We start from the raw sequence: 27,976 nt of genomic DNA, 5'->3' as shown, positions 1-27,976 counted from the left end.
AGTGTTCAAAGGCCCCACCCAGGATAAGGACCCTGTCCTGCCACAAATACAAACATGCCAAGTAATTACAAGTTCTGTCCCCACGGCTGCCTTTCTGTGAGGATTTATCCACAGATCAGGAGCACATCCACATAGCTAAAGAAGTAGCTTAAGGAATAACAGCTAAAAGGGTTGACCTAAGCTAATCAACTATAGCTGAAAGCATTCATTCCGTTTCATATTTGACCACTTCTTGTTTTAATTAGTCATTTCCATGTTCATGTTTTCCTGACAGTGCATTCTATCTTCCCTAACACTAAGCAATGGTAGCAGGTAAGGACTTCAGTTGAGGGAATAGAAGTGAGGGAAGGAAATGCAGGGGAGGCTCCCAGATAATCCTTTACTAATGTGGCAATAGTTTATGCAAACCAGTGGTTGTCTTAAGAGGTTAAAGGTCATTTAAAACAGCTGGTGATCCTTTCCCCCTCTTACATTACAGCCCCAGACAGAGATAATTGTACCTGCCACATGAGCACGTTACTGTCAGCATTTCAGTTTTCCTTTTAAATAAAAACAGTAAGTCTGACCAGCCTGAGTTGACTATCAGAACATTAACTCAGAGGCACAGTCCTGATCTGCCAGATCCCAAAAGAAGACTCACCAGTTTTTCCATCTTCATTAACTTGATATCCTGCTGATGGAGCTTCTCATTCTTGATTTCCAGCACCGCTTTCAAACTTTCCAGCTCCTGTTCCAGGTACATAATCTGTGGATTTTTCTGAAAGAATTCCACAGAGTTTGCTTAGTATTCTATATTTCAGGAACAAGTCCACTATTTAGAAAGAGCAACAAAGTCACTGTGGTAACAACAGTTCCTTGTTCTATGTGAAATCAAGCAGTTTAGAATCAGAACAAAAAGAAAGGGTCCCCCACCACTTTCTTCCCTGATTTTGTTTGTCCTTTGGTATAGGTGGGTAGTTGTAGTTCTCTGTAGAAGTTCCTCAGAAAACACTTTATGCACAAACATGCAAAACCTTGTGAGTCAAAGAAAGGCCCTAAAGCTGTCACAGCAAAACTTGTTTTGCAGGAGTGTCCAAAAGTTCCCTTTCAGGCTAGGAGTTCCAAGATTTATTTCTTATTACTCATAACCCATCCCAAGAGATAATTGGAGTAAACATTTGAAGAGTTTTCAGATGCTGGAGTAGTTAAAAAAAGCACTACAAAGTTAAAGCTATGAACTTGACTGTAGCTGATTTTTCCCTGTTTTGAGCCTGAAGGTAGTAGCTGCTTCATAGAAAATTTCCAAGGTTAAATTCTTCATAGACCTCAGCAATGCAATGGCACAAAAATCCTGCACTGCTCTACAGCCATAACTTAGCTACAGAATCGCAGAAATACTGAGTTTGGAATAGACCTCTGACATCATCAAGTCCGGTCTGTGACCTAACCCCACAACAATATAGCAAGATAGGCCTTTTTTATTTTTCCTTTTTTGGTGGTGTTCTCCAGGGGGTGGAGGGGAGAGCAGGCAGGGAGCAGAGCAGGGTCAGATCTTTCCTAAAATGAATTATTCAAACACTGCAACATAAAATGGCAAAATCACAGGCAAAAATAAGGAGAAAACAAGCAAATCTCAGTCCATTTCCAGGTAGTCCAAGTGGAAAAGAAACAGAAACCAAGTAATGATTTAGTGTGTTGTGTAACTAAGTTTCTCTTGAAAGTGAACAAAACTTGTTTTAGCATATTTGGGTAAGAAAATTGGTGTGCCACATTGAGTAACAGCTTAAGTACTGCATCAGACTCAGAAGGCAATGCCTGCAGGTTTGCAGGGCGCAGTCCCATAAAACCAGAACATTTCTCAGGTAATGAGACCCTTATCTATGCATTTAATTCTTCTGTTTTTCAGGACTGTTCTTGTATAATTTTTACTTTTGAAAAGAAATCCATGGGACAATGGGGTGTGTCATACTGCCTCAAAGGAGGCAGCAGACAATTTGAACTGCATTCCTTCCTTTTCCAGCTTTACTTGGAATCCATAAGCTAGCAAGAAAAGGGATCTTAGAAAGTTTAAATATACTGTAAGCTGGATTTAACATGTATCTGCTCAGATAGAGGAGGGAAGAGAAATAGTCTTAAAATGTTTTTTTGAAGTTACATCTGAGGTACCACATTAGCTACTCATAATAAAAACACAGAGCCAGATAAAAGGACTGAAAGGGCTGTATAAGATTTCAGCAAAAGTGCTGGGAATAACAAGTGACACTAGCTGAGTAATACTGGAGAGCTGGAAATTCATCTGTCCTCAAGTGAGTAATGGGAATTCTGATAGTGCAAAAGTTTTGTTTAGTGCAGAGGATTATACTGGGTCAAATCAGTATTTATAGAGAAGCCTGAAGCTCACGATATGCCTTGCGCTGTCAGGATGCAAAGTGTACTTGCAGCTGTGCAAGGACATGTCTGTGGAATGCAGTTCAAACTTGCAGGTGTACAATGTGTTCTCTTTGCTATCATCTCTCCCAACCACAGCAACACATTGTGGTTGCAGATTGTTCTTGCAGCAACTCGGTCCTGCCACTAGAATAAGCAGTGATGGGGGGGGAGGGAAATAATTAGCATTCCAGTAGAAACTAGGGCAGCTTCTACTAGAAGACTCCTACATGAGTTTTAAGTGTGGAATTTCTCTTTGTGGGATAAGCAATACGATTCCAGCTATTTTCAGGTAACCAGAAAGATATGCCTGTGCCTAACACTCCCAGTGCATGAGAAACCTCTTCTCAAAGCACTCAGAAGCATCTCAGATAACAGCAGCCTTGGTAAGAAAGACAGGAGAAAACAGAAGTTGATCTGAAGGATGAATTTGCAATAGGTATGAAGCAATATTTGCATAAAAGCATTCAAAACTCAAGCTAAAGAGGAGAGCACAGTAGTAAAGCCCACATGGATCATCATGCCATTAGAACATTTATCAACTGCCTGGCAGAAAGCTGTGGTAGAGCACACCTCTTCAGTTTAACTTAGGCTGAAGTTACATCACTGACTTAGATCCTCAACAGCTGTATAGATTTATAGTGGTAAAGTTAATGTTGTAGTGCTTGGGAAAAACTTGTGGCAGGCATTTACATAAAATACTAATCAGTGTGGGAGCACCATCAGGCCTGATTTCAAATGGTGTCATGAACTAAACCCATGCTTACAGAGTCTGCTCATCTACATTACTCTTGAAGTTAAACACTTACGAGATTGGCTTTTTCTTTGGCTATTTGTTTTTGCTCTTCTAATTTCAACTTCTCACTCAGGGAGTCGTTTTCACATTTTAATTCATCGATTTTTTTCTGAAATTAAAAGATATTGTATAGTTAGGCCAAGAATTCAGTGCCTGTCTCCAAAATGCCTTTTAAGTTTTAAGGCTGTTGCAACAACCCCAATGACCCTTAACAAACCTCCAGCAATTCCTGCTTCTCTTTAAAGGAATCTTCAAGCAGCTTCCTTTCAGATTCATGGGCACTCTTGAGCTCTGCAACAAATGATTTTTGCACATTTCAAATGCCACATTAGACATGACAATGACAAGCAGCAGCACAGAAAGCCAGCCAATACACAGTATGCACAGATGTAGTGACCACATTTATCATCAACTGATCAGAGCGTGTGCAAAGTAACAGATTTATTGCTGCCCTGATGTGTTGACTGCTCCCTTGCATAGCTTTTCATTAGCTGACATTGGGTCAATTTTGAAAGCATTCACCTACATGCAACAAATGGCACAAGAGCCACAGCTGGCAAAGCTGAGATTCTTAAAGGAAACAGTAAAGACTGAAATTGTGAATTCAGAAAAGTTCCAGTAAAACATTTCCTTTCCCAATCTGGAGATGCCACACAGAGGAATTTGCTCCTTTATTTCTGTGAAAGTGTCACCAGTTTTAATGATGCAGAAGTACCGCTGGAGGTACTTCTGGACATGGAAATCACCATCACTTAAATCAGTTAGATGCAATATTATTGAATATTAGACACACTCATCACCACCTCCTTCAAAAACCACCTTTGCCCCAGTGCAGTGTAAGCAGTGTAAAATACTTCTCTGTGTTCCCATTTCATTCTGGCAAGCACACAACCTCACCTGTCCTCAATTTCAGTTTTGAGGTGCTCCCTATAGAACTATGGGGGTGGCAGCAGATATTCATTAACATGAGATTTTGAGGGCAGACTGCAAATCTTTTTACTGAAAGAAAGGCATCTCCACCCTTAAGCTGTTCTAAAAGTGTAATTCAGCTACAATGGGATCATGGTTATTTCTGTACATAAAGTGAGATGTGTTCAGTTGCCAAAGAAGGAATTCAGCCAACTTTTTTCAAAGACAGGTGACCACCACCACCAAGTGGACAGAATGAGTGACAAAAAAGCTTGAGCTTTCACTTGTGACTCGGAGCACCACAGTGTATGTACTTGAATACAAAACACTTGCCTGAAAAAGAGGATTCGTACTCCCTTTTCAGCTCCTCTACTTTTTCTGAGTGGCTGTTTTCAAGTTCCACCTTCAGGTTTTCATGTGTGATATTTAAGTTGTCGACCTGCAATAGGACAACATAATTTTACCCCCTGCTTACATGTGCTGACCCTTGTTTAAAGTATAGTTCCAATGGCTTTATGCAGTATGTTGAGGACATTTCAAATGGTCTTGGTAGCACTTGGTCACAGAAGAAATGAAGCTGCACACAGCACTTACTGAGAATGATGCTTTACAGTTTACCACTGCCAACAGGGTGATACATGCATGTCTCACACGTGGAGCTGTTGTAAAGTAACATCACAGACCAGGTGTGTTTCTATAAATGTTAAAATTGAAGCTTCTTCAAATATCCAGTGGAGCTGTAGAAGTCACTGGAGCCTTGCAGCCACAAGGAATCTCCACATCGAAACACAAAGTTAAGATCTGAACAGCTTAGTGCAGCAGCATTTTTATACTTGCAATGAAAGAATTCCACATGAAATAAATAACTCCATTATTAGCAAACCAGCTCACTTGTAGAAACACTTGCTAGAGAACATTTCTACTTCAAATGTCACAAACCTGCTCCTGGAGTTGCGCTTTGTACTTTTCAGCTTCTTCAATGCAAATACTTTGGAGTTTCTCACATTCTGCAGTGTAGAACTGTTTAAGTCTCTCTTCCAGCTCAGCTAAATCATTGTCATGTTTCTGGTTTAGCTTCTGCAAATACCCTTCATAAGCAACTTGCAGTTCATTCCTGTCTCTCTCCAATTTCTCACAAGCTGCAGAAGTGGTTACTGAAGACGTCAAAAGCAAAAAGGAGGGGGAAGAGAAGTAATTGGATCACATTCAATGCTAACTTTACCATTTTCATTATAAGTATTAAAGATTATGAACACTCTGCACAGCAACATTGTTATACAAGTAGAACTTATCCATGAAATGAGCAGCAACACAACCAAGGGCACATGAAAAGATTCTTGCAAAACTACTAAGTCCAGTGTGTCTTATGCTGAGAATTGAATCCAGTTAAGCCAGGAACCCATACAGAAAGCACAAGTGTGACAGTTTGTCAGGACATAAAAGAATTAATCTCTCTCACAAGAGACACTGAAATGCTCAAAAAAAAAAGGTAATTGGATTTACCACTGCACCTAATTTGACCTCATTTCAGTAGTGTATTTGTTAGAGTACTATTTTATATATAAAACCACTTAGCTGACATTACATTCAGATATGCAGCAGAAAAGAAATCCTAGCCTGACATGGACTGTCTAGTACAGGGTGGAACAGAACTGACATTGTGCATGTGCCCAAGGTACTTAAATGTGCAAGACAGTAGTTTCAGGCATAAAGTGTAGAGCACTAAGAAAACAAGTAACAGCTGCACAGTTCTATTTACATCAACAGAAGTCCACCACAAAGGTTTGTCTCTCCATATGTACAGCTGAATAAAAGGCAAAACAGAATTCCGTAACTTGCACTTCTGAGTTTGCAGTTCAGCATTCCCAGCTTCAGCCAAGATGAAATAAGAGGAGTCATTTTCCTACTGTATGACTGGAACAAGAGCCTTACACAGTTGTAGCTGCACACAAAGCCTTGAAGCAAGGTGAAACAGGACCTCAGATGCAAATGTGTGAACAGATCTTAAGCAAAACTGCTTCTATGTAGACTGCAGTGTTTTGGTTTAAAATAAATAGATTTCTGCTTATGAGAAAAATCAACTAAAACATCAGCTTGGTCTTCAGTCAGATACAGGAGAAGTCATGCACACATACACTTGATACCAGCTTGGCACACTGCATAAGCAGTATAAATATAAACCCTGTGTAAAAGCATGAAAAGATTCAGGGATTCTTCTACAGACAGACAGGAAATTCTCATCACAGCTGTGTTTGAGCCTTGAAATATCTCAGTCAGCATATCCAAGGACCAATTCCCAAAGCAGTACTGGGAAAAGCAGCTTGCCCCAGCAGTATGCCTCAGACTACACAAGTGCCAGAGTCCCTGCTCATCAAGAGCAAGAACAACTCAATGAATGATACTTGCGCTCTAGATCTAAAGTGTACTCTCTGCAGTTTCCTATTAAAAAATGAAGTCTTGGCCTGACTGCCATGACTTGGAACCTGCAGTTGAAAGTGTTAAGAGTGAGCTTGTACTGCATGGAAATCAATCAGCACATATGTGTACCTGAACTAGCTTTAACAGCAGGCTTAGCTCTTGTCATGGTAGGCCTAAGCAGGCCAAACCAGGCTTATACATGTCCTGGCATGAAAGATGTGCTGATCAGGGCAGACTGGCAACAATGCAACTAAAGGCTCAACTGAAATGTACCACGTTTGTAATGTTTATAAATAACATGAAAGGTGAGTGCCAAGAGGATGTTTCCTCGTATTTACATATACTGCTTTCTGTACCAACACCAAAAAAAGGGTTTTTTTCCCCAATTTTTCTTCTGTTATCCTTTTGGTCCTTTGGGGGAAAAAAAATGGAACAACTGCATTTGTATTCTATCACATCACACTGGCATAGTTTCTGAATACGCTCTGCATTGTCGCGTTTTGGGGGAAGAGGAAACATCCCAGGTAAGGGCCATTGCTTTATAATGTAAAGAACCAGGCAGCAAGCCAAACAGACATTACACAGCCAACCACACACAGAACAGACCTGACCATCTATAGTAGAGAAAGGAGAGGACTGCTGAGAGATAGGCAGCTTGCATACCTTATTCGAGATAACTGTAGCAAAATGCCTCAAATGATCCACTGCCTTTAAAACCAGCAGAGGAAGAAGCAAGCATCCAATGCAAAAGCACTTCAGAAAAGGCAAATAGCAAACCACACCTTTGTCAAAGAAAAGAGACACATCTGTTCTTGTTCAGCCAGTCTGCAACTTCAGATTTACGAGGACTAATGTCACAAAGGCAAACAAGAACTTTTCAGACTTGTGTTGGCAGTTGAATGTTGTGTTACCTTGAAGTAACCTTCTGGCCTCCACAAAACTGGAAAGTGCAATGCTTGCTTACAAATCCTTGCTATCTGAACCAGAAGCAGAACCACCACACCACCAGTGAACAGCCAGTATCATGGTGGTGCAAGGAACTATGTTTCAAATGCAACAACAGAGGAACTGTCAACTTGAAGTTATAAGAAGTGCCGTAAAGCAGAGTTTGTCCCCAGACTTGAGATTCAAGTGACTGCAGCAAGCAGACCCATCCATCTCCATGTATGGCTGTATGCTGCCCTGTTTTAAGAACAGGACATGCCCTGGAAAAGGCAGCTGATTCTTTAACTTTGTCTATTCACCATCTGCAAGAGGATGCTGCAAAACTCTGACTAATCAATACTCTTTAATTGCCGTCAGTAGCAATCTCACAGAACTGGTGCTTAATTTTGATGAAAAACACAGAACTGCAACCTGTACTCTCCTTGTGGCCCACAGAAAAATCTCTATTTTGACTTCTCAGCCACTTCAGAGACACTTAGAATGCCTCAGAGCTTTCTGCACAAATACCGCGCTTCCTCTCCCTTCTTAAAGCACTTCACAATTCCACATCATCATTATGCCACGCATTATAACAGACCACAGACCTTGAGCAGAAAAAACCAACAGGAGATAAACGACCCAGCAGCACTTAAGAGAAAGTCAAGCTACAGAGATTCAAAGATGCGCTATCCATTTGTCCATTGAGTTTGTTCAGTCTCATTTGTAATACTAAACAGTTTTAAGCTTTAAGGATAAAGCATGTGGAGTGGTGTACTTGGCAGCTGGAAGCAAGATTTACTTCTTTATTCAAACAGCAAAGCCATTAATACTTTTCCCCCACTTGGTTGTCCCACCTTCTCCTCCCAGCCTTACAGCATCATCTCTCTCTCTATCATTACAACAGGGAGCAGGATCAAGCTGTATTAGGCTTCTTAACACCTGTTCATTATAAATGCAGAGTCTAGTTGTTCTGGGCAGCAGCAGCACCACCAGCAGCTATGATGGGAAGCCTCCAAGATTTGTTAACACTGTATCCTCAGAAACGCTGATGCTTGTAAAAATATCATTCACCTACCGTAGTAACAATGGCCACTTGCACCTGGAGCATTGCATTGCAAAGCTTTGTGTGCCAGAACTAGCAACCAAATGCCTGTAAAAGAGAAGTGCAGAGCACCAGGCACATCTCAACTTCCTGGAACTGTGCAAACAGCAGCAGGTCCAAACCACATGAACCGTAGCACCGGCTGAAGGACTACAAAAATCATCCTATTTTGTAGTATCCTCAAGAAATCCATTTCATATTTTCAGTGCAAGTTGCCAAGGGATAGGACAATAAATGATGCAATATTTCCTTATTACAAAATCTGTTTTTTTAATTATGAAACAGTTAATCGTTCAGTTCACTCCACAGAGCTAAAATGCTGACACAGGAGCTTTCTCCCAGCTTACATTCCCCTAAAAGTCACCATTCCACAGCTCTAACAAGATAAACCATAATGGATTTTTTTAAGTCTGAAATTAAGCTGTTTTGAAGCAAAAGTTATCCTTATCAATGTCTAAGTCATTCACTGCTCTAGTAGTGATTTATGAAAAGCCATTAGACTGACATTTTGCTACCGAGGTCACTAGGACAGTAAACCATCAGCGTTTCAATAGACATGGGGATGTGAAAAAGGGTAACTACCAGAAAAAGTATTCAGCATGGTGTTACGTATTGGTGCATAACTTCAGCACTTAGCTTTGTGTTTCGTGTTGCAAGATCTGTTGTGTATGTTTTGTTGATGAGCAAGTCTGCTGTAGACACAAAATCTTCTCCACATAATTTTTAAAAATACATAAATTGTTAACTAATGAAGACCAAATTTCTCTTGGTGTTACTTCTAGGAGAAGAGGAGGCTCAGGGAGGTCCTTATTACTGTCTACAACTCCCTGAAAGAAGGCTGTAGCCAGGTGAGGGTTGGTCTCTTTTCCCAGGCAATCAGTGACAGAACGAAAGGACACAATCTCAGGCTGTGCCAAGGAAGGTTTAGGTTGCATGTCAGGAAGAAGTCCTTCACAGAAAGAGCTATTTGAATTGGAATGGGCTGCTCAGGGAGCTGATGGAGTCACTGTCCCTGGAAGTGTTAAAAAAGAGACTGAATGTGGCACTTGGTGCCATGGTTTAGTTGAGTAGATGGTGTTGGGTAATAGGGTGGACTCGATCCTGTGAAGGTCTTTTCCAACCTGATTAACAATACAGGTTACCAGGCTACACTTCACACTTTCGATCTTGGGCAAGTGGAAATGAGGCAGGTAGACCCAAAAAGCATGCTTTAAGCTACATTTAAGTGATTATGGTTGCACACATGTGAAGCATTCAGATACCTGCCCAGAAGTTGGTTCTTATCCTCTAGTACTGCAAATAGTGCAGTGTCCGAAGGCAACCGAGTGTACAACTCATGGCAAGTTAGGCCCTGCCCCAAATAATTAACAGAAATACATAACTACTAGTAAGTACTTTTAAGGATCACCAAAAGCTGCAAAACCACATTCATTTCACCTGTCTGTAAAACAGTACCTTTCTATTGCAACCTCAAACACATTTTGAAGGTCATTTATTGATTAAACATAGCATGAAGGTATTTGGAATAAGATAGTATTCATCAACTGCAGTGCAGTGAATGGAGGGGAGAGGGAGGAGCACAGTATCTGGCTGTACAGGGTACATGCCCCTGCAGCCTGCTGAAAAAGGCTCACAAGTGAAAAATCTTCAAATGGCCAAGGCAGGCATGGGGCTGAGTCAGCTCTGCACCTGCTGTTTTGTAGCAGGACTGAACTGGAGCACATCCAACAGTTACAAAGAGGCTCCGAAACAATTGGCTGCGCAATTAATTTAGAGGAGTAGTTTCGTACCTCTGAAGAAACCTGCAGCCCTTGCAATTTCTACTTACATAATTAAACAAGTAACTAGACATAATTCATGCTGGTTTGCATCTTAAAAAGGGAAACGGGTGATAAACAGGACATTGCTACCTGCTCCAGGCTCCCAGAAGTGAGGCCTTTGCATTCAAACCGCACAGCTTAGTCTTTGTGGCTGGAGATTTTAAGGAAACTCAAGTTGAGAGCCCAACTGTTAATGAAGTCCTCTGGAAAAAGCCCATTCCCAAACAGGTTACCATTGCTGACCCTTGCACATGTTTTCAGCTACTGAGAGCAGCAACCCACCCCGTGCTCTGCACAGCTGCGTGGTTGCTGTCAAAGGCAGGTTCTGAAATCCTAATACATATTTAAATCGTTAAACAAAAAGGTATTTTGGTAGAAAGGGTCATACGCAGTAACTCTGCTAAACAGACTATTTGACAGCAAGCCACTTTGGCTTTGCCAGGAATCAAGAAGCTTGGGAGCACACACAATAAAACTTCAAAGCAAGAAACAAGAGTCCAAACCGGGCAGGGTGCAAGCTGCAAGAGACTTAATGTTACTCTCGAACCTGGCAACAAGCAGGGTGCAGTCTACACCGAGATGGGCACACCTGGTTCCTCCTCCTAGTCTGCCTGCTCCCAAACTGCAAACCAACAGGCGCTTCAAGCACAGCAGATGAAGCTCCACTTATAAACACACACGTGTCCACATGGCCAAAGAAGACTCAAACTGTACTTAACCACCTAAGCCAGTCTGAGCCTAGATCATACTGTGAATCAAAAATCATGGTACTTGTGTCAAAACAGCCTATGGAAACCTTAAGTGCAGCTATATCCATTTAAGAGTGGCAGAAGAAAGCTGATTAGCAGGTGCATATTTAAGAGGATTAAAGCTACTGTAGCAAGAATGCTTTTCTCACACCTTGTCAACAAGTGAGCTCTGGCTGGCTTATTTATTGTTCTTAATTTTACTTTTGAAACTCCTTTTTAAAGCCAGGTGGAATTGAAGACCTCTATAGTTTTTAATTTCTGAATTTCATTTAAATCCACTTGCTGCAGAGAGAAGTACAGACAGGCCAGACATGTGACGTGGTTGAGACAAAGGAGCTGCATGAAGATAAATGCTTCACTGAAACCATGGTCTGGAAACCTTACAAAGGGAAGTGAGCCTGAGGCTGCCACTCAAATGCTCCCGTGGAGCTGACCCAGTATCGGCTCTGTGAGGGGAATGACTGGGGACCTTATCGTGCAGCCTGCCAGCCAGCATCCCTGTCTGACAGCTCTGTGTATTTGGGCATCACAGATCCATCAAGCTCAGATGCATTTGAGTGCTTTTCTAGTTATCAGCCGACTGAACAGCCTATTCTTGCAATGGGAGAGACAGAGATGAGCTCAGCAGGCTTGTAATCAAAGCAGGAAGGTACCAAGTTTATGGGAAGCTCACTTAAGAGTGAGGCACCCTTAGAAAGAACTAATCTCTGAAAATAAACCATAAACAAACCCCAAGCAATCCCAGAAACCATGACACCCCAAAAAAGTGGTAAGAGGCTGGTTAACATTTGGTCTGCCCATTTAAGGTGAATTTTCCCTTTCCTGATCAGTGACACAGTACTCAGGCTGACAAAGGAAAAACAATACAGAACAGAACAAAAATATGCAGGCACATAGAAGAACAGCAACTTCCTTGCTCCAGTGCAATACTTCTGAAGTAATTTTGTTGATAAGGTAAACAAAGTCACATGTGTGTGCATTAAAAATAAATGTTTAGAACACAACTTCATAGGAATGTAAGGGACCAGTTTTGACCAAAACTCTCCTTTTTCTTATTGTCGCTTCGGGGTGACTGGCTGCAGTCAACAGGGCAATACAGCCCTGCATCCTGATGTTCCTTCCTCTTTGCTTGCTTGAGCACCAGTGATCCTTCAGTTGGCTTATGTCCCCAGGCAGCTCACCCTGTGGCTCAGTGCATGGCTGCCTCGGCAGCAGTGCTGGCACAAGGCAGGACAGAGGGAGACAAAGGCTGAGGAAGTCCAGGCTCTTTCAAAGCCAGCCCCTACTGAGACCTGCCTGAAACAACTGCAAAACTGCAACCCAGGTGCCTCATCGAATGGTTTGGGTTGGAAGAGACTTTAAAGATCTAGTTCCAAACCCTCTGCCATAGGCAGGAATACCTTCCGCTAGACCAGGTTACTCAAGGTCCTGTCCGACCTGGCCTTGAACACCTCCAGTGAAGAAGAATCCACAACCTCCCTAAGGCAACCTGCCCCAGCAAGAATTTCAAACGCTGCAGCTTGACAGATGCCAGACTGCACCAAACTCTAAGAAAAAAAAAAAAACCACACACACCACATTTTTTTTTTTAGTACCAAGCTTCCAAGAAAGAAAATGCTACACATTTCTGCTGTGCCTTTGCTATTCTCACCAATCTGCTGAGGCTGAAGGCTCTCTGTGTTTGTGATACACCCCATTCACACATTTGCAGTTTTAGGCAGTATCAAATAAGGCCCCTAGAAAACTGCATTTTAACAACCTTCCAAATGGCACAAAAATAATAGTGACAAGAGGAGAAGCTGCACCCTGTTGCTTCAGCTGGGAGAACAGAGAAACCTCTCCTTCCTCACCACCCTTCCAACTCTGAGTATTTGCTGAGGAATGCCCACCTTATTAATCAGTGCTACAAAATAAATCTGAACTTCAAAGTGCACCATCTGCATACAACACCACCTACGTTCGCACTCACTGTAGGCTGAGACAATACTCCAATCCCACAGCATGTGAAAATAAACATTTCCAGCTCCTCAGTAGTAACTGAAACTACTCCACATGCATTAGTTCTATTTTTAAAGCTTTTTCTTCCTTTTTTTTTTTAAAAGGGATTTCATCATAGCAGAAGTGTGCTTTTATAAAACTCCAGCTCTACTTTCAAGTGCTATCATTTTCAAGCCAATGGCTTTCTGTACTACATAAGATGATTCTGCTTTGAGTTCAAGTAAGTTATGCTGTTTCCAGTAAATGGAGTTAAATCGAGCTTCAAAGCTGGTAAAACCAGCCCCTGCACATTATAGCTATCCTAGTGGACAGCTCAATTTTGTATTATGAGTTCAAAGATTTTATCTCATTAGCTCAACAGCATTTCCTTCTGTTAATTTTACACCCATTCACCTACGAGCCACTAAGGCAAAACGCTGATTTTGCAGTGTGTTTTATGGACGATGGAAAAGTTTATGCATTTGCTGCCAGCAAACCTTGAGAAGACACTGTACAAGTAAATCGAGGATCAAACAAAAGTATATATGCTGTTAGCCATCCTCCCACTTTCAAGGGAGTGCTTTGGTCATCAGACACATGTTTTGCAAGGAGGCCCCGCTAGGCGCAGTCAGATCTGTGCCAGGAATTCCGTGAACCTGGGGTCACACTGTCAGGGCTCCAGAGAAACGCAGCAATGAAAGCATCTGAGCAGAATTCAGTCAGGGAATTAAATGACTGCCATTACAATAGCAGGGCATCTGTCTTTCTGCAGATCTGTTTTGCTGCATTTCTGTTCTTAGGAAGAACACAAAAATAAATTCTTACCTAGTTCTCCTCGAAGGTTAACTAGTTCCTGAGATAACTCCTTCTGCTGTTTCAGTGCTTCCTCCCTCTGCAGAGAAAAAACACCAAACAAACCCAAACATTTGGTTACTAGTGACCTGAGCAGGGCACTTGCCAGTAATTAACTTAGAGGGGTTCTGTAGGAAAACAAGACAGGAGCAAGGAGCCAAGATATGAATCATTTAGGATAACAGTTCTGTTGTTACAAAATACACAGATGTTCTCTGTTGTTAAGGAAGTTATACTTTAAAACAAAGAATAGCCTTTTCCATGATAACACTGCAATTAAAATCATACTTTGCAGCAATTAATTGTATATTTTATGATGGGTGTAGCAACGTAAGCCTCCAGAACAAATCAGCCAATAGCTGTGAAGGGCACAAAAGGACAGTATATATGCGAAGGACACATGCATTAAATATTTATCTTAAGCTTACTCAAAACACAAACCCAAAAACTTTGCTAAATGCTCAGTCTTCCACCGAGGCAAGGCAGAGCTCTGCTCAAAGTTAAATACAACCTACTCCAGTGCTCACAGCTCTTTCTTTAGAGATGATGTCTCTTGTACGGAGACAGTCACCATAAACCCATGCTCACCACAAGCAGAAGCACCCATCTCCCTGCTTTGCCTTGGAGCTGCACCTCAGCCGGGTGAAGGTGGCTGGCCAGGCTCCTCTGCCTCCAGACCTGCACCCGAGAAAGAAGCCCAGCCACGGCCACAGCACAGAGCTGCTCCACGACTCGGGGCATCAGACCCCTGGCCCTGGCAGAGGAGTGTGAGAAGGTCCAGGCTTCCCACTGCCAGGGCACTTTCACCTTGCTGATGACCAAGCTCTCATCCAGCTCCCGGCCGCCGGAAAAAGCACTGCAAAACAAATCCTCATTACCCTCACTGCAGCACACTGAGAATAGAGGCACAGTTTGCTGCTAGAGCAGCCCATCTTCCGGCTCCAGCAGCCCCCTACTCGGCCCCCCGGCACTCATAGGCGACGCGCAGGTGGCGGAACCACCAGCCAGGATGGTCCGGCCATGGCCATGCAGCAGTGCCGAGCACTGGACCTTGGCTCTGCAGGTTATCCTACTTCCGCGCCGATCGCTCCGACAGCGGCAGATACTGCAGCTTCTGCAATTGGCACAGGCAGCCAGCGAGCACTTAAAGCCACAGCCCTTCTTTTATGAAAGGCGAGCCCCAGACAGGAGACGGATCGATCTCCGCTTGCTCCAACGGCAGCCAGCCTGCCGAGGGACCGCTGCCCCTCTCTGCAGATAGTGCGGCTTATTTTTAGCTGTTTGGAGCTTGCTGTACGCTGCTTTCACACTGAATCTGTGGATGCTTTCAAAAATAAGCCACAGGAGGCCTGAGCTGAATGGGAGAGACAGATACAGCAGCATTGCTGCTGTCCCTGCCCAGGCTTGTGTTCACAGCCCATGCGCACGCAGAGAGCCTGCAACTCACTTGCTTTTCCTTCAGCTAGGGCACACTACACCACTCACAAATAACGCACTGGCCTAAAAATCACTTACACCTTTCCATTAGCTATTACACCACTAACCGCGGCAGATTAACTCACACACTGTCAGGGCCACACCTGCACCCCGTATCCTCAGGGGAAACCTCATCTTTACAGCAGGTTCCCCGTTTGCCCCCCTGCCACTCTGACTGCAGGTCTCCCAGTTATGAGCACTCTGTCCTAGAGGGGGGAATAACCTGCAGAACAAATAAAGCAGTAAAATACACCGTCCTTAAGAAACAAAAGAGAGGGAATGAGCAACCAGAAGAGAGTAATGTATTAAGGTCTGACACAAGGCTAATCAAAATGAGTGATTATTACTACTACGCATCCTCATCTGCTTCAAGTTATAGGAAGTGATTCTGCAGCTGAAAAGCAAGCTGGTTAGATGAGAGGGCCAACCAGCCCTTTACTAGAAATATCTGTAATTTTTCCCTTGCATGGGAAAGATCTCTTTTTAATCACTGCTGTTTAAGCAGTCTTAAGAGTTACTTTGATGCTGACACACTGGCAGGGGTATTAAGTAGCTGTGTTCCAGCTTTACATTGAATTGAAGTAGCCTTTGACAGTGACAGTGGCTAAGATTGAAAACCACGCCTTGTCCTCCATGGTAAATTCTCAGGAGAGAAGAGCTCAGTTATTGAAAGGACTTGCCCTGCTCTTTCCCATTTCCCTGTTCAGGAAGCCGCAATGAATCATCTCACTCCTGTGAAACACCAGTTCCTGCTATGGACACAGCATCTGATGATGAAAATGTGAATGCTGCAGTAAGGTATTTGAGCTGCACCCTAGCACACTGGGACACAAGCAGGTAGTGGATCTGCAAGTGAATGTAACAGCAAAGCACTCTCATTTTCATGCTGTGAGCTCCTGATGGAATTTTCCAAAGCTCTTAAAGTAACCTTGTCCATTACTAAATCAGTGTACCAACACAGGAGATTTATTGAAGTTTTAATGCCTCTCCTCCTTTCTCTGCATATTCTTTGTTCCAGTTCTCATAAAATCATCCTTGAATCCGATTTCTTCCAGCCCATTCTGTCAATGAAATACCTAATTTTTTTCTCCCTCAGCCTAGTGGCTGGACCACACAGCAGACCCTTTGAAAATACTAATGGCTTTGGATAGTGTTTCCAAAAGGGCTGCCTTACACTACACACATTTTGTACTTGTTCTCAGTTGCAGTGGATGGATGAGTAAAGAGCATGAGATCAGAATATAGTAAGGGCTGACAGACTGAAACTAAAAACCTAAAATAAAACACTGCCCTACTGACTTCTTAATTTGTTTTTAGTGTTTCTTTGCTTCCTGCTGCTCTTCAGCCCTTTTGCTTTTTACCTTGTGCCTCAACCACCAGCTGATTACCCAGTCATAGCTTCACAAATCAAGAAATCCATACAGACTGTTAAAGAATATATTCAGAGAAAGCTAGCCATAGAAGCTGCCAGCCTAAAAGTAGTTGTCATGTAGTTAACCAGCCCTGTGAAGTAGTCAGATTTACTAGCAGTTCATTTAGCATCCTTTATCCAAGTTTCTGTCCTGAGAGTCTATTCCAAATTGTGATTCTAAGAGAACTGAAGTTCCAGGTTTGGGAATGTCTGAAGAAAACCTTTGAGTTTCCAAGATGTGAAAGTTAAATGTAGTGAAATACCAAAACTCACTTGAATAATCCAGTAAGGGTCATCTTCAGTACTTAAAAGACAAGTGTGCACTTGGGTTTTGGGTTGGAATATCAGGAAACCTCCTAGTTTATGCTTTACAAGACTCCACTTGAAAACAAAAAATCATGAGCAGAAACTGAGAGCAGACCCAAGCGAAAGCACAAAGGAGTGAGCATTTTGGCCATTACTCATTTATCCAGAAAAATCTGGCAACAAGAATTACCTTTACTTACTTCTCAGAGACTCAAGGAGGGTCTTCATGATCATTTAAAGATGATTCTGGCACAATCTTGGCAGTTTATGCCAAGATCACACAGGATGACTGGATACTTATTTTTCCTGTTTCAAATGAACCTACTGTAGATGCACAAGAAATCCAGCTGAGGTTTGGCCAAAAATGTTCTCCCTACCATAAACACGGAAGCCATAGGAGGAAGGAACAAGAACAGAGTTTGGGGAATAAAAGCTTTGCTACAGGCAACATCAGGGTGGTGCAATTCTGCTATTGTATTTCAGCTTAAAGAAGAGGACTTAGAAATTTCTAGTTTTGTAAAAGATGAGGCCCTTACAAATCCTTCATGTTTTAAAGTGTTGACAAGTTCAGAGGGATGCACAAGAAGCACACTTGGGAAGGTGAGTTATGGCTCGACTAGAATTGCATGGAAAAAGAAGAGGTCTAAGATAGGGGGCTGGAAAAAAATGACAGTTTCAAGATGACAAAAAAGAACAAGTTGGGAATGGAAAATATTACAAAATCTGTCACTGGTGTTTGTGTTACTGGGAGTTGTGCAGCTCAGTTACACACTAAGAGTATTTTTCCTGGCAATCAGCTACTTTTGCGACAGGCTGAGATTCAAACAGACCAGCCTAAGGTCACTTTAGATACAAGTGAGGGTGAAGACATCCACACTGAACTGTTTCTATGGCTCTGCTTTAAAGGCAGGAAGCTCTACAAAGGTCCACATCCTAGAATGAACAACAAAAGTACTTACCCCAAGCACACAAGCAACCAACCTTCCTGGCTATGTATCTATACTAAATCTTCACGTGAGAAAGGCACCAGATACCCCCAAGGCTCCAGCTCTCAGGCTGAAATTAGTGGGTATTCCTCAAGCATCCCACTGCAACTTCGCATGCAGTTTTATGGCAAACTGGCATCTCCTTATTTGCTTGAGAGAACATGCAACTACCTGGACTAACCATTTCAGGTTTCCCAGCCCAGTCCTGCTGCTGGCCAGGCAAAGCAGGCCTGCTATGGGAGCTCCATGCTCTGCCTGCACATCAAGGCTTCAAGAGCCCCAGATAGGCTGTGCCTCATCAAAAAAACCTATTTATACTTCACAGGTTTTCCTTCCATATTAAGGGCTATAAGTCCTTCAACAGCTACTCCAAGTCAAAGAGCAAACTACAGTAGAAACTAGATTTTAAGTATGCCTGTCCAAAAAAGCTAACACCACCCATCTAGCAGCAATTAGCCACACATCTCAGTTCACGTTTTAAGCACACACTCCTGGAAACAAAGCACATGCACTTTTGCAGTTGTACTGAAGGAAGAAGAATTCACAAGAACCACTAATGAAAAGTTTGTAGTTGAATACCTAAACACGAGGGTATGTGTGTCTGTGTAATTTCAAGCAGCTGTGTCACTCCAATATTTGTGTGATAAACTACTTACCAAATTTGCCTACTCTAGCCCATGCAACGCATCACCTCCTCCAGAAGCTCTGTGGCATTTCAAACTTGTGAGTAAGCTTCTGCCATTTAACAAAATGCTCTCAACTAATTTTTTTCTTAATCCTCACATTAATATTTCCAGATTTCCTCACAATTTTACTCAGGTGAAGCCTTGTATCTTCCATACACAAACCGATTCAGAACAACCATCATACATGGCTGCAGCTGGGAACTGCAAAAGGCTAGATAGCTGCCAAGGAACAGACTCAGCCCGCTCCAAGGTCCTGAAGTATCCTGGGGAAATCAGGTCATCACTTTTCCCATGACAAAAAACATCGTGCCCATAATGGAACCTTTCCCTCCTCAGGCTGGGATACAACATGATCCCTGCCCAGACAAGATGCAGAAAGGCCCAGATGATGCTGGTAGAGCATTCCACAGCGTGCGGGCAAGCAGCTCTGAGTCACATACAAAGGACAGCAACTGTACCTGTCATAGGCAGAACTGGCAGGTGGAAATGACTCTTAATGGAAGGTCATAAACCAACCTCCTAGCTTTTTCAGCACTACATATTGTAAACAAGTCATTTCAGGAGTCAAGATTCATGGAAGGAAAACATTAAATGTCAAATATTAAAAAAATCACATTGCTCTTAAAAAGCATTTTATTAGACCAGACTAAAATTGTTCAGAGCACATAAAGGAAGCACTTAAATGCATTCTACTGCCACAGATGGGGTCAAATTAATATTGTTCTGGGAAAGGAAAGCCTGGTTTTTCAAAGTCATTTGCTCAAACCACAGGCACTTACTACTAAAAGTAAAGTTCAGAGAGAAACACTGAGCATATGAAAAGAAAAAAAAAATTAATGGTTCCTTGCAAGCAGTTCTGAGTGAGTGGTCAGACCTTACAGGAGATAGTTTGTATGGAAGAACAGAGTAGCACTTAACTATTTCATATTGATGAAGTATTATCTACCAACACTTCTTAATTCATAACGCATCTTTCTCATCTGACCAGATAAAGCATTAGAAATGGGAGTCTGCTACATCCTTGTGCCACACTAGTCATGAGAAGATGAGCAGCATCATTTTCTGCGCTACAGAAACTGAGTCATGGTTTTGCATATATTCCAGTCACTCACATGTGACTATGGCCTGAAGATAATTATGAAGGGGTAACAAAAGGGCCATTCACATCCGCTTCGCAGCATGAGATTTGCTTTGATTATCTTTGTCCTTGCACTACAATATTTCTACCGGCTCCTGTTCCTTCTTTACTGGCAAAACGCAATCCTCTAAATAAATCTTTTAATTAGAAGGCAGCAATTTTAGAAGTTAAAATAAAGAAAAAGCCCCCACCACACTATGAAGTAGAAACACTTCGCCTGGCCCCCACCCTGCTCAACAAAAAATAAAAATCAAGCCTCAAAATATCATTTCATTTGCATCACTCAGAGGTAAAAGCAAGCTAAGGAAATAAGACAAGAAGTTCTTTACAATGAGAGTGGTAAAACACTGGAACAGGTTGCCCAAGAATGTGGTTGAGGCTCTCTCCCTGTAGGCATTAAAGATCAGACCCAATGAGGCTGCAGGCAGCCTGATCTAGTTAGAGGCATCTAACAAAGGACAAGATGCCTCCAAAGGACAAGATGACCATTGAGGGTCCCTTCCATCTCAGTGCAGTCTGTGAAACTTGCATGGCAAAAAAGACTTCAGTCCCCATGCTGCATGTACATTTTTGAATGGAACAGTAGGCTATTACTGCAGTGAAATAAAGAGATGCCATTAACCATCTCAATAAATAAAAAATAAAACCATCTACAGCAAAACTGCTACTTCCAAATTACTACTGGCATGTGTAAGTCTTTGCATTATCCTCTCACCAAATGAAATAAGCAATCAGTTTTTACCTTGACTTAGTACTTCAAACAGAATTCAATTAAGCCTCAGACTACACCACTTAGGAGATTAGCTGATGGAGATTCACTGTAATTTCTAATGTTTTACTTCTCATATGCTAAGTACATTCATGGAAAACCAGATTGTTATTCCCTGATGCTTAGTGTGAAACATTAAAGCACAGAACCAGCCAAACAGGATTCCTGTGAGTCAATATTTAACAAGGATCTTACACTTGCAGGCTCTTTATGCTTTTACAAGCTTTACACGGGATCTCTGTTTTCCCATTTCCAAGTGATGTCCACCTTCATGCATAACCTTTACAAAAGTAGGCCCTGGTGTAGTAACAGGAACTATGCAACTTTACATCTCTATTACAACCTGCTTTCTACTTTACAGGGATTTTGAACCCCAATATACATTTTCCCTTGCCACAGAGAATGGCTCCTTTCTTCCTTGTAAAAACTCTGATCTCATAAAAAGAAAATATTTACCCTGAGCAATGACTTAGTTTTCAGTATTTGAAGTGGTTTATTTTGTTGTAGGCTTTTTTCTTCTTTTGGGTCTCAGTTGATCTCATCTGAGTATGAGGTAAAGTATTCCTGAGTTATCATGCCCCTTTAACAACTTACATTCTTACAGCTTAGGTTTTAACATCTGTAAAAATTACAATTATCTTTATATGCTGCTTTGAAATGCTTAAGCACAATACTACAGCACTTATTTCACATCATTTTGGTAAGGCTGTCTAAAATTTAATCTGAGAAGGCAGTGCAAACCAAGATGGAAACAAGCAGCAAAGATGTTATTTTCTTTCTTCCAGCAGCCACTCCCTACATAATAGAAACATTGATCTTGCTACTGACATTAATGTTGCATCTTCTTGGAAAAAACTAAATTAGGAGAATTAACGAGGGGCAGGACAAGACTCCCAACTGTCTCCAGCCATAACTCATTCTAAATACTCAGATGCACCCAATAAACTGCTTAACTGAGGTGCCTTCTAAAAAGCTATTTCCACCACAGCCTAGTTTCACAGTAATTAATGGATTAAAATACTTTTCTGGATGTTAGACCTCACAAGCCTCCGACCTGTTGCCAAGGATATTCTTGTACCCCAGCAGCCCTGTGTCACAGGGGCCCTGAGAAAGTTCCTTGATTTCCAGAACTGTGTCCAGTTCTGGGCCCCTCAATTCAACAGAGATGTTGAGGTGCTGGAAGGTGTCCAGAGAAGGGCAACAAAGCTGGTGAGGGGCCTGGAACACAAACCCTATGAGGAGAGGCTGAGGGAGCTGGGGGTGTTTAGCCTGGAGAAGAGGAGGCTCAGGGGGGACCTCATTGCTGTCTACAACTACCTGAAGGGACATTGTAGCCAGGTAGGGGGTGGTCTCTTCTCCCAGACAGCCAGCAACAGAACAAGGGGACACAGTCTCAAGTTGTGCTGGGGGAAGTACAGGCTGGATGTTAGGAGGAAGTTCTTCACAGAGAGAGTGATTGGCATTGGAATGGGCTGCCCAGGGAGGTGGTGGAGGCACCGTCCCTGGAGGTGTTCAAGCAAAGCCTGGATGAGGCACTTAGTGCCATGGTCTAGTTGAGTGGCTAGGGCTGGGTGATAGATTGGACTGGATGACCTTGGAGGTCTCTTCCAATCTGGTTGATTCTATGATTCCAACAGCTACCTGCCATGTGCAAGCTGCCGGAGTCTACATTTGCCCTAGAGGGGAAGCTACTGTGTTTTTCTCAACACTCCACTAACAAAACACACTTGACTTACTAAAATTTAAGATATTATCTTTTTACTTCTCTTTTAAGAGATTTTTTTTTTACCTGAAGAAAGACAAAATTTATCTAAAGTAAGTACTTTTATTCTCTCTTACAAAAAGTTACACCCATACTTTTGGAAGCCAGATTGAAAGAGCAGAAGTACACTCTGGATAAAAATCCTAATGAGAACCAGTCCAACCTGACATTAGGCTCTAGAAAACCCAAACTACAAATTTGGTTTGGACAGCTGCTCTAAATGCTAGACCTGTCAACAGACAGGCCAAAATACGACTTCTCAAAAATTCTTCCTTTTATTAGAAATGGGTTTGGGTTCAGAGATAGAAGCATAGAATCAGTCAGGGCTGGAAGGGACCACAAGAATCATCTAGTTCCAATCCCCCTGCCATGGGCAGGGACACCCTACCCTAGATCAGGCTGGCCAGAGCCCCATCCAGCCTGGCCTTAAACACCTCCAGGGATGGGGACTCAACCACCTCCCTGAGCAACCCATTCCAGGCTCTCACCACTCTCATGCTCAACAACTTCCTCCTCACATCCAGTCTGAACCTACCCATCTCCAGCTTCACTCCATTCCCCCTAGTCCTGTCACTCCCTGGTATCCTTAAAAGTCCTTCCCCAGATTTTTTGTAGGCCCCCTTCAGATACTGAAAGGCCACAAGAAGGTCACCTGGGAGCCTCCTCTTCTCCAGACTGAACAGCCCCAACTCTTTCAGTCTGTCCTCATAGCAGAGCTGCTCCAGCCCTCTGATCATCCTTGTGGTCCTTTTCTGGACACACTCCAGCACATCTACATCCTTCTTGCAATGGGGGCTCCAGAAATGGACACAGTACTCCAGGTGAGGTCTCACCAGAGCAGAGGGGGATAATCACCTCCCTTGCCCTGCTGGCCACACTTCTGATGCAGTTCAGGATCTGGTTGGCTCTCTGGGCTACAAGTGCACACTGCTGGCTCATGCTGAGCTTCTTGTCCACCAGCACCCCCAAGTCCCTCTCCTCAGGGCTGCTCTCCAGCCAGTCACTGCCCAGCCTGGAGTTGTGCTTGGGATTGCCTCGACCCAGATGCAAAACCTTGCATTCGGTCTTGTTGAACCTCATGAGGTTGGCTTGTGCCCACCTCTCCAGCCTGTCCAGGTCCCTCTGGAGAGCATCCCTTCCCTCCAGCATGTCTGCTGCACCATACAGCTTGGTGTAGTTGGCAAACTTGCTGAGGGTGCACTCAATGCCTCTGTCCAGGTCACCAACAAAGATGTTGAACAAGACTGGACCCAGGAATTCAAAGTATACTTCTGCTTCTTAACCTGGATATGTACTTTTAACTTCATAGATGTAAGCAATTCCTGCTACATTTTCAAAAAGGACAGGACAAATGTTTTTGATGCATGTGTCTTTGTACACCGAGATGGAAACAACACCTTTTTAAGATGACTCTTGCAGTCACCCCCATGTCAGGAAATGCCAGCTACAGTAGCTCATTTACTCATGTTTAATTTCTGCTTCCGCCTAGAAATGCTGAAGCCTGTTTCAGTCCCACAGTTTCTAGCACATTCCTTATGTTGCTTCCTCTGTCATATCCACAATTAGTGGTACTCATGTATTATTGTCAAGGCTTTATAGCCTCCCAAAGGGCATTTCTCTCTATGAAGAGACACAATCATTCCCAGGTAGAGTTTAAACTGTACATACCAGTTGTCCCATAACCACACCAACAGAAATACAACAGTGAAAATTAGTTTCTGTGCATCTCTGTAGCACCCTGTGGCACAGACACAAATCACAGGAAGGAACCCAAAGAGATCATCGAGTCCAACCCCTCTGCCAGAGCAGGACCATATGATCTAGCTCAGGTCACAGAGGAAGGCATCCAGACAGGCCTTGAAAGTCTCCAGAGAAAGAGACTCCACAGTCTCTCTGGGGAGCCTGTTCCAGTGTTCTGTGACCCTTACAGTAAAGAAGTTCCCCCTTGTGTTGAGATGGAACCTCCTGCACTGCAGCTTACATCCACTGCTCCTTGTCCTATCACAGGAACCAAGTGAGCAGAGCCTGTCCCCCCCCTCCTGACACCCAACCCTCAGATATTTATAAACATTTATCAAATCCCCTCTCAGTCTTCTCTTCTCCAGACTAAAAAGCCCAAAGTCTCTCCTCATCAGGCAGTGCTCCAGCCCCTAATCATCCTCATAGCCCTCTGCTGGACCCTCTCCAGCAGATCCCCGTCCCTCTTAAACTTGGGATCCTAAAACTGAACACAGTACTCAAGATGAAGTCTCACCACGACAGAGTAGAGTTCCTTTCTGAAGCTCCTTTCTACAGCACAGTCTGTTTAGAGCTCTCAAAACACATAATGAGATTAATTCACTAAACCAGAAGAACAGAAATGGGTGTTTATAATAATTAAACATTTTACCACCTAATTTTTTTTACACTGCCTGAGTCATTCTAAACGTGGCAATTTCTGCACAAAAATAAGAGGAATCAATTAACACTTCGAACAGCCACAGAGCTTTTCGAGTCACTCTAACAATGCATTTCCTTTTCACTCACAAGCAAAGTCTCCCTCAGAGTCTCAAAACCAGATTTGAAAACAAGCTAGTACTGTGCTGCTTAAACAAGCAGCCTCCACCCCAAACAGGTAAGAGTTTACGTAGAACAGTGAGTTAAGAGGTTCAAACTCTTCAGCTACAATGATCATGCAGCCTCGTGGGGAAGGCAGCTCCAAGGCAGGGGTAGGGGCTCAGCAAGCCTCCTTCTCATTAGCTGATAAGGTACTGTGTAGCACATCTTGAAAACAAGTAAGAGTTTGGGATTTTCCTTCCCAACGCAGTATGTGGCTGCAAGGAATAGGTGCAGACCTCTTGGGCACGTATTCCTGCTCCAGCATTAGTGGTTCTTCACTTCTACTCCTTAACAGTGAAACACTGCACAGAGGCATAGCCTTAACACTTAGGGTATGGACAGACCTATAAAACTAGACCCATAATATTCTTTTCAATCTGTGACTCGGTGCCTAAATGAGCTTCTCAAGGCCAGGCAAGCACCAGCCCGTGCAGACATGAGGGTAAAGGGAAGAGAGGGCAGGGCTGCAGGAGTGGCAGCCCCAGCCGGACTTAGTGCAGGCACGCTAAACCACGTCTTTAAAGCATCTGTGAACACATCTGCTACTGAAAGGCCAAGAAATAAACTCAAAATTCAAAATGATGAATCAATATCAGAGGGAAGTTAAAAGATGAACTCCAATGCAGTGGTGCAGATTTCAGAGCTTAATGCCATGAAAGGTTAAGGGGAGAAGGCTTTCCTTGGCATTTCAGGCACTTACTGTAAACAGCCGATTTCAATGTTTCCTCTGTACTGTTGCTTTTCCTTTCTCATTTAAGCTTGTTAAAAAACAGGAAAACAGTTATGAAGTCACAGGAGTTACCAGGGGATCAGGGGGAGTACAGCAGTCTAGAAAGACTAAGCTTGAAACTAGCCTACAGTTTGACATGTGTTTCTGATGCTGCCATTGCACATGCAGCTCTCTAACGCTGCAGAACCTTGGGGCAGCTTGGTGTTCTCTCCAGCCACACCGTTCCCTGCATCCAGCATTCTGGATGCCAAGACCATTCCCATCCGTTACTAACCCAGTGCACCAGCAGCTCCCAAGAGGTAGAAATTGTTGGGTTTTTTTAGGAATTTTTAAGTTCAGAAAAGTCTTGGTAAAGATAGTTAGGCGTGTAAATCCCCTGGGTAAATCCTGACAGCCTAAGCATGAAGGTATCATCAGAGCCAGCTGTTAATACTGACAGCTCAAGATAATGGCTGCAGCAAACAGGTTTGAACTCAGGCAGAGTTTTGTGAGAGATTCCTGCTGGGCTAGAAACAGCACAGCAGCATTGCTCAATCTCATTTAACCCTTCAACAGCAGCCTCTCAAGTTTGCTCCAGATGAGCCTGCTGCGTTTTTTACCGAAGTCATTGTTACTGACTCCTGATTCCATTCACAACTATTCCTATTCTAAATGAGCTCATAAAGGAGCAACTCAAAACTTTTGTGCAAAACTGTATTGAGACCTCTTGGGAAAAAAAAAAACAAACCAAACACACAACAAACAGGAAAACAGACCCAAACAAATCAACAGATCAACAACCCAATAACTTCGGCTTTGCAGGGAAAATGGGAGATGCTGAGGCTGGTTTCGCCAAGAGGCTTAGGCTGAGCTGCCCAGCTTTGAAGTGACCTAATAGCTTGCTCCAGCTCTTTTCTGCAGGCAGGAAGGCTGTCTTCAACCCTGTCCCTGACCACGCATTAGGATGGTCCATGTCACTAATCTGGCAAAGGAATCTCTTCAGTTGAGTCAGCTTTCTGGCAGTTGCAGGCTAAATCAGCCTTCTGCAGCGACACACCAGCACTAGAAAAGTCCAGACCAGGACTTTCTTTTGGTTACAAGAAGCTCCTTTATCAGTTTGTACTGCCTAGTGTCACTTCACTCCTGCTCTACTGGAGACATAGAAGCACAGTTTTGTTCTTCATCTAATCAGCTAAGCATGGGGGTTTTTGTGATTTTTTGATTGTTTTGGTGGGGTTGTGGCCTTCATTTGGTTTTTGTTCTGGTTTATTTGTTTGGCTTTTTTTTTTTTTTTCAAACCAGAAAAGCTGAAGCTATCTCCAGTTGGCTCAGCAGTAGTTAAGGTCTAAGTTCCTTGCTTTATGAGCTAAATCCTAACCAAGTTTATCCACAGGTTTACCCAAAGAGTTTGAAAACTACACTGAAGGGTTACCTCACAGAGATACTTCAGAAAAAGAGAGGTATGGCCAGTTGAGATTCAAGTAGCTATACCAGACTCCACACCTTACCAGAATGGAAAGGGAAAAACAACCAAACCAACCAAGAGCACACCACCAAAACTAAACAATGGGCAAAACTAAAACAAACCACAAACAACTCTTCACAGTGATTCCTAAAAACCAGAAAACATACAGGAAATCTCCCTGGCTCATAATCAGATTCTGAGTATTCCTTCTATCACCATGGTAGAAGAGTCCTGCTCATCCCTGTGGTAAGCACACAAGAGTAAGAGAGTGACTCTTCAGCAAGCATTATCTTATCCTGGGAAAGAACCTCAATACCAAGTTTCAAAGGGCAGTTCCACGTGCTTGGTTTTAACTCTCCAGAATTACTATTTTTTTTTATATATATATACACATATATATTTTTTTTTCTCTTTCCATCTGCAAAAGAATAAGTGAACAGTAAGAAGGAGCAAAACTACTCATTTCCTCCAAGCACTTCTTCCTTCCTTCCATCCTCAGTGTTACTTCCCACCCCTCCCCATTTTGTGTTTTTTCCCCCATTGGTTTTGTTTTTTGAATAACCATCTCTGTTTTTCTAAAAAAAAAACCCAAACACCCAAGAAACTACAACCCAACCAACACCACCACCAATCAAAAAAACAACCCACCAACCAAAAAAACCACCACAATAACCCCCCCTAAAACAACAACACTTAAAAACACAAATGAACAAACAT

The 27,976-nt window shown here is 42.8% G+C and overlaps 1 protein-coding gene across 5 annotated transcripts in view; it reads right to left on the bottom strand.

Annotated features, from left to right (window-relative positions):
- The window catches only part of MTUS1 (microtubule associated scaffold protein 1), a 139,561-nt gene that overhangs the window by 3,714 nt on the left and 107,871 nt on the right, over window positions 1-27,976 (bottom strand). For 4 of the 5 annotated variants that reach the window (XM_064149055.1, XM_064149052.1, XM_064149056.1 and 1 more), the window contains 6 exons: window positions 13,927-13,993; window positions 5,051-5,265; window positions 4,445-4,550; window positions 3,420-3,493; window positions 3,216-3,311; window positions 641-757 (listed from right to left, as the gene is read on the bottom strand). In XM_064149055.1, coding sequence (XP_064005125.1) covers window positions 641-757; window positions 3,216-3,311; window positions 3,420-3,493; window positions 4,445-4,550; window positions 5,051-5,265; window positions 13,927-13,993 — 675 coding nt within the window. Of the gene's footprint in view, window positions 1-640; window positions 758-3,215; window positions 3,312-3,419; window positions 3,494-4,444; window positions 4,551-5,050; window positions 5,266-13,926; window positions 13,994-14,831; window positions 14,989-27,976 lie in introns of those variants that run through there. The other variant, XM_064149054.1, reaches the window with a different exon arrangement.

Source organism: Pogoniulus pusillus, chromosome 9 (genome assembly GCF_015220805.1).
Source record: "Pogoniulus pusillus isolate bPogPus1 chromosome 9, bPogPus1.pri, whole genome shotgun sequence".
In the NCBI taxonomy this organism is placed as follows: Eukaryota; Metazoa; Chordata; class Aves; order Piciformes; family Lybiidae; genus Pogoniulus; species Pogoniulus pusillus.
The sequence above is the reverse complement of the archived record's forward strand: the minus strand, read 5'-3'. Positions and strand labels throughout refer to the sequence as shown.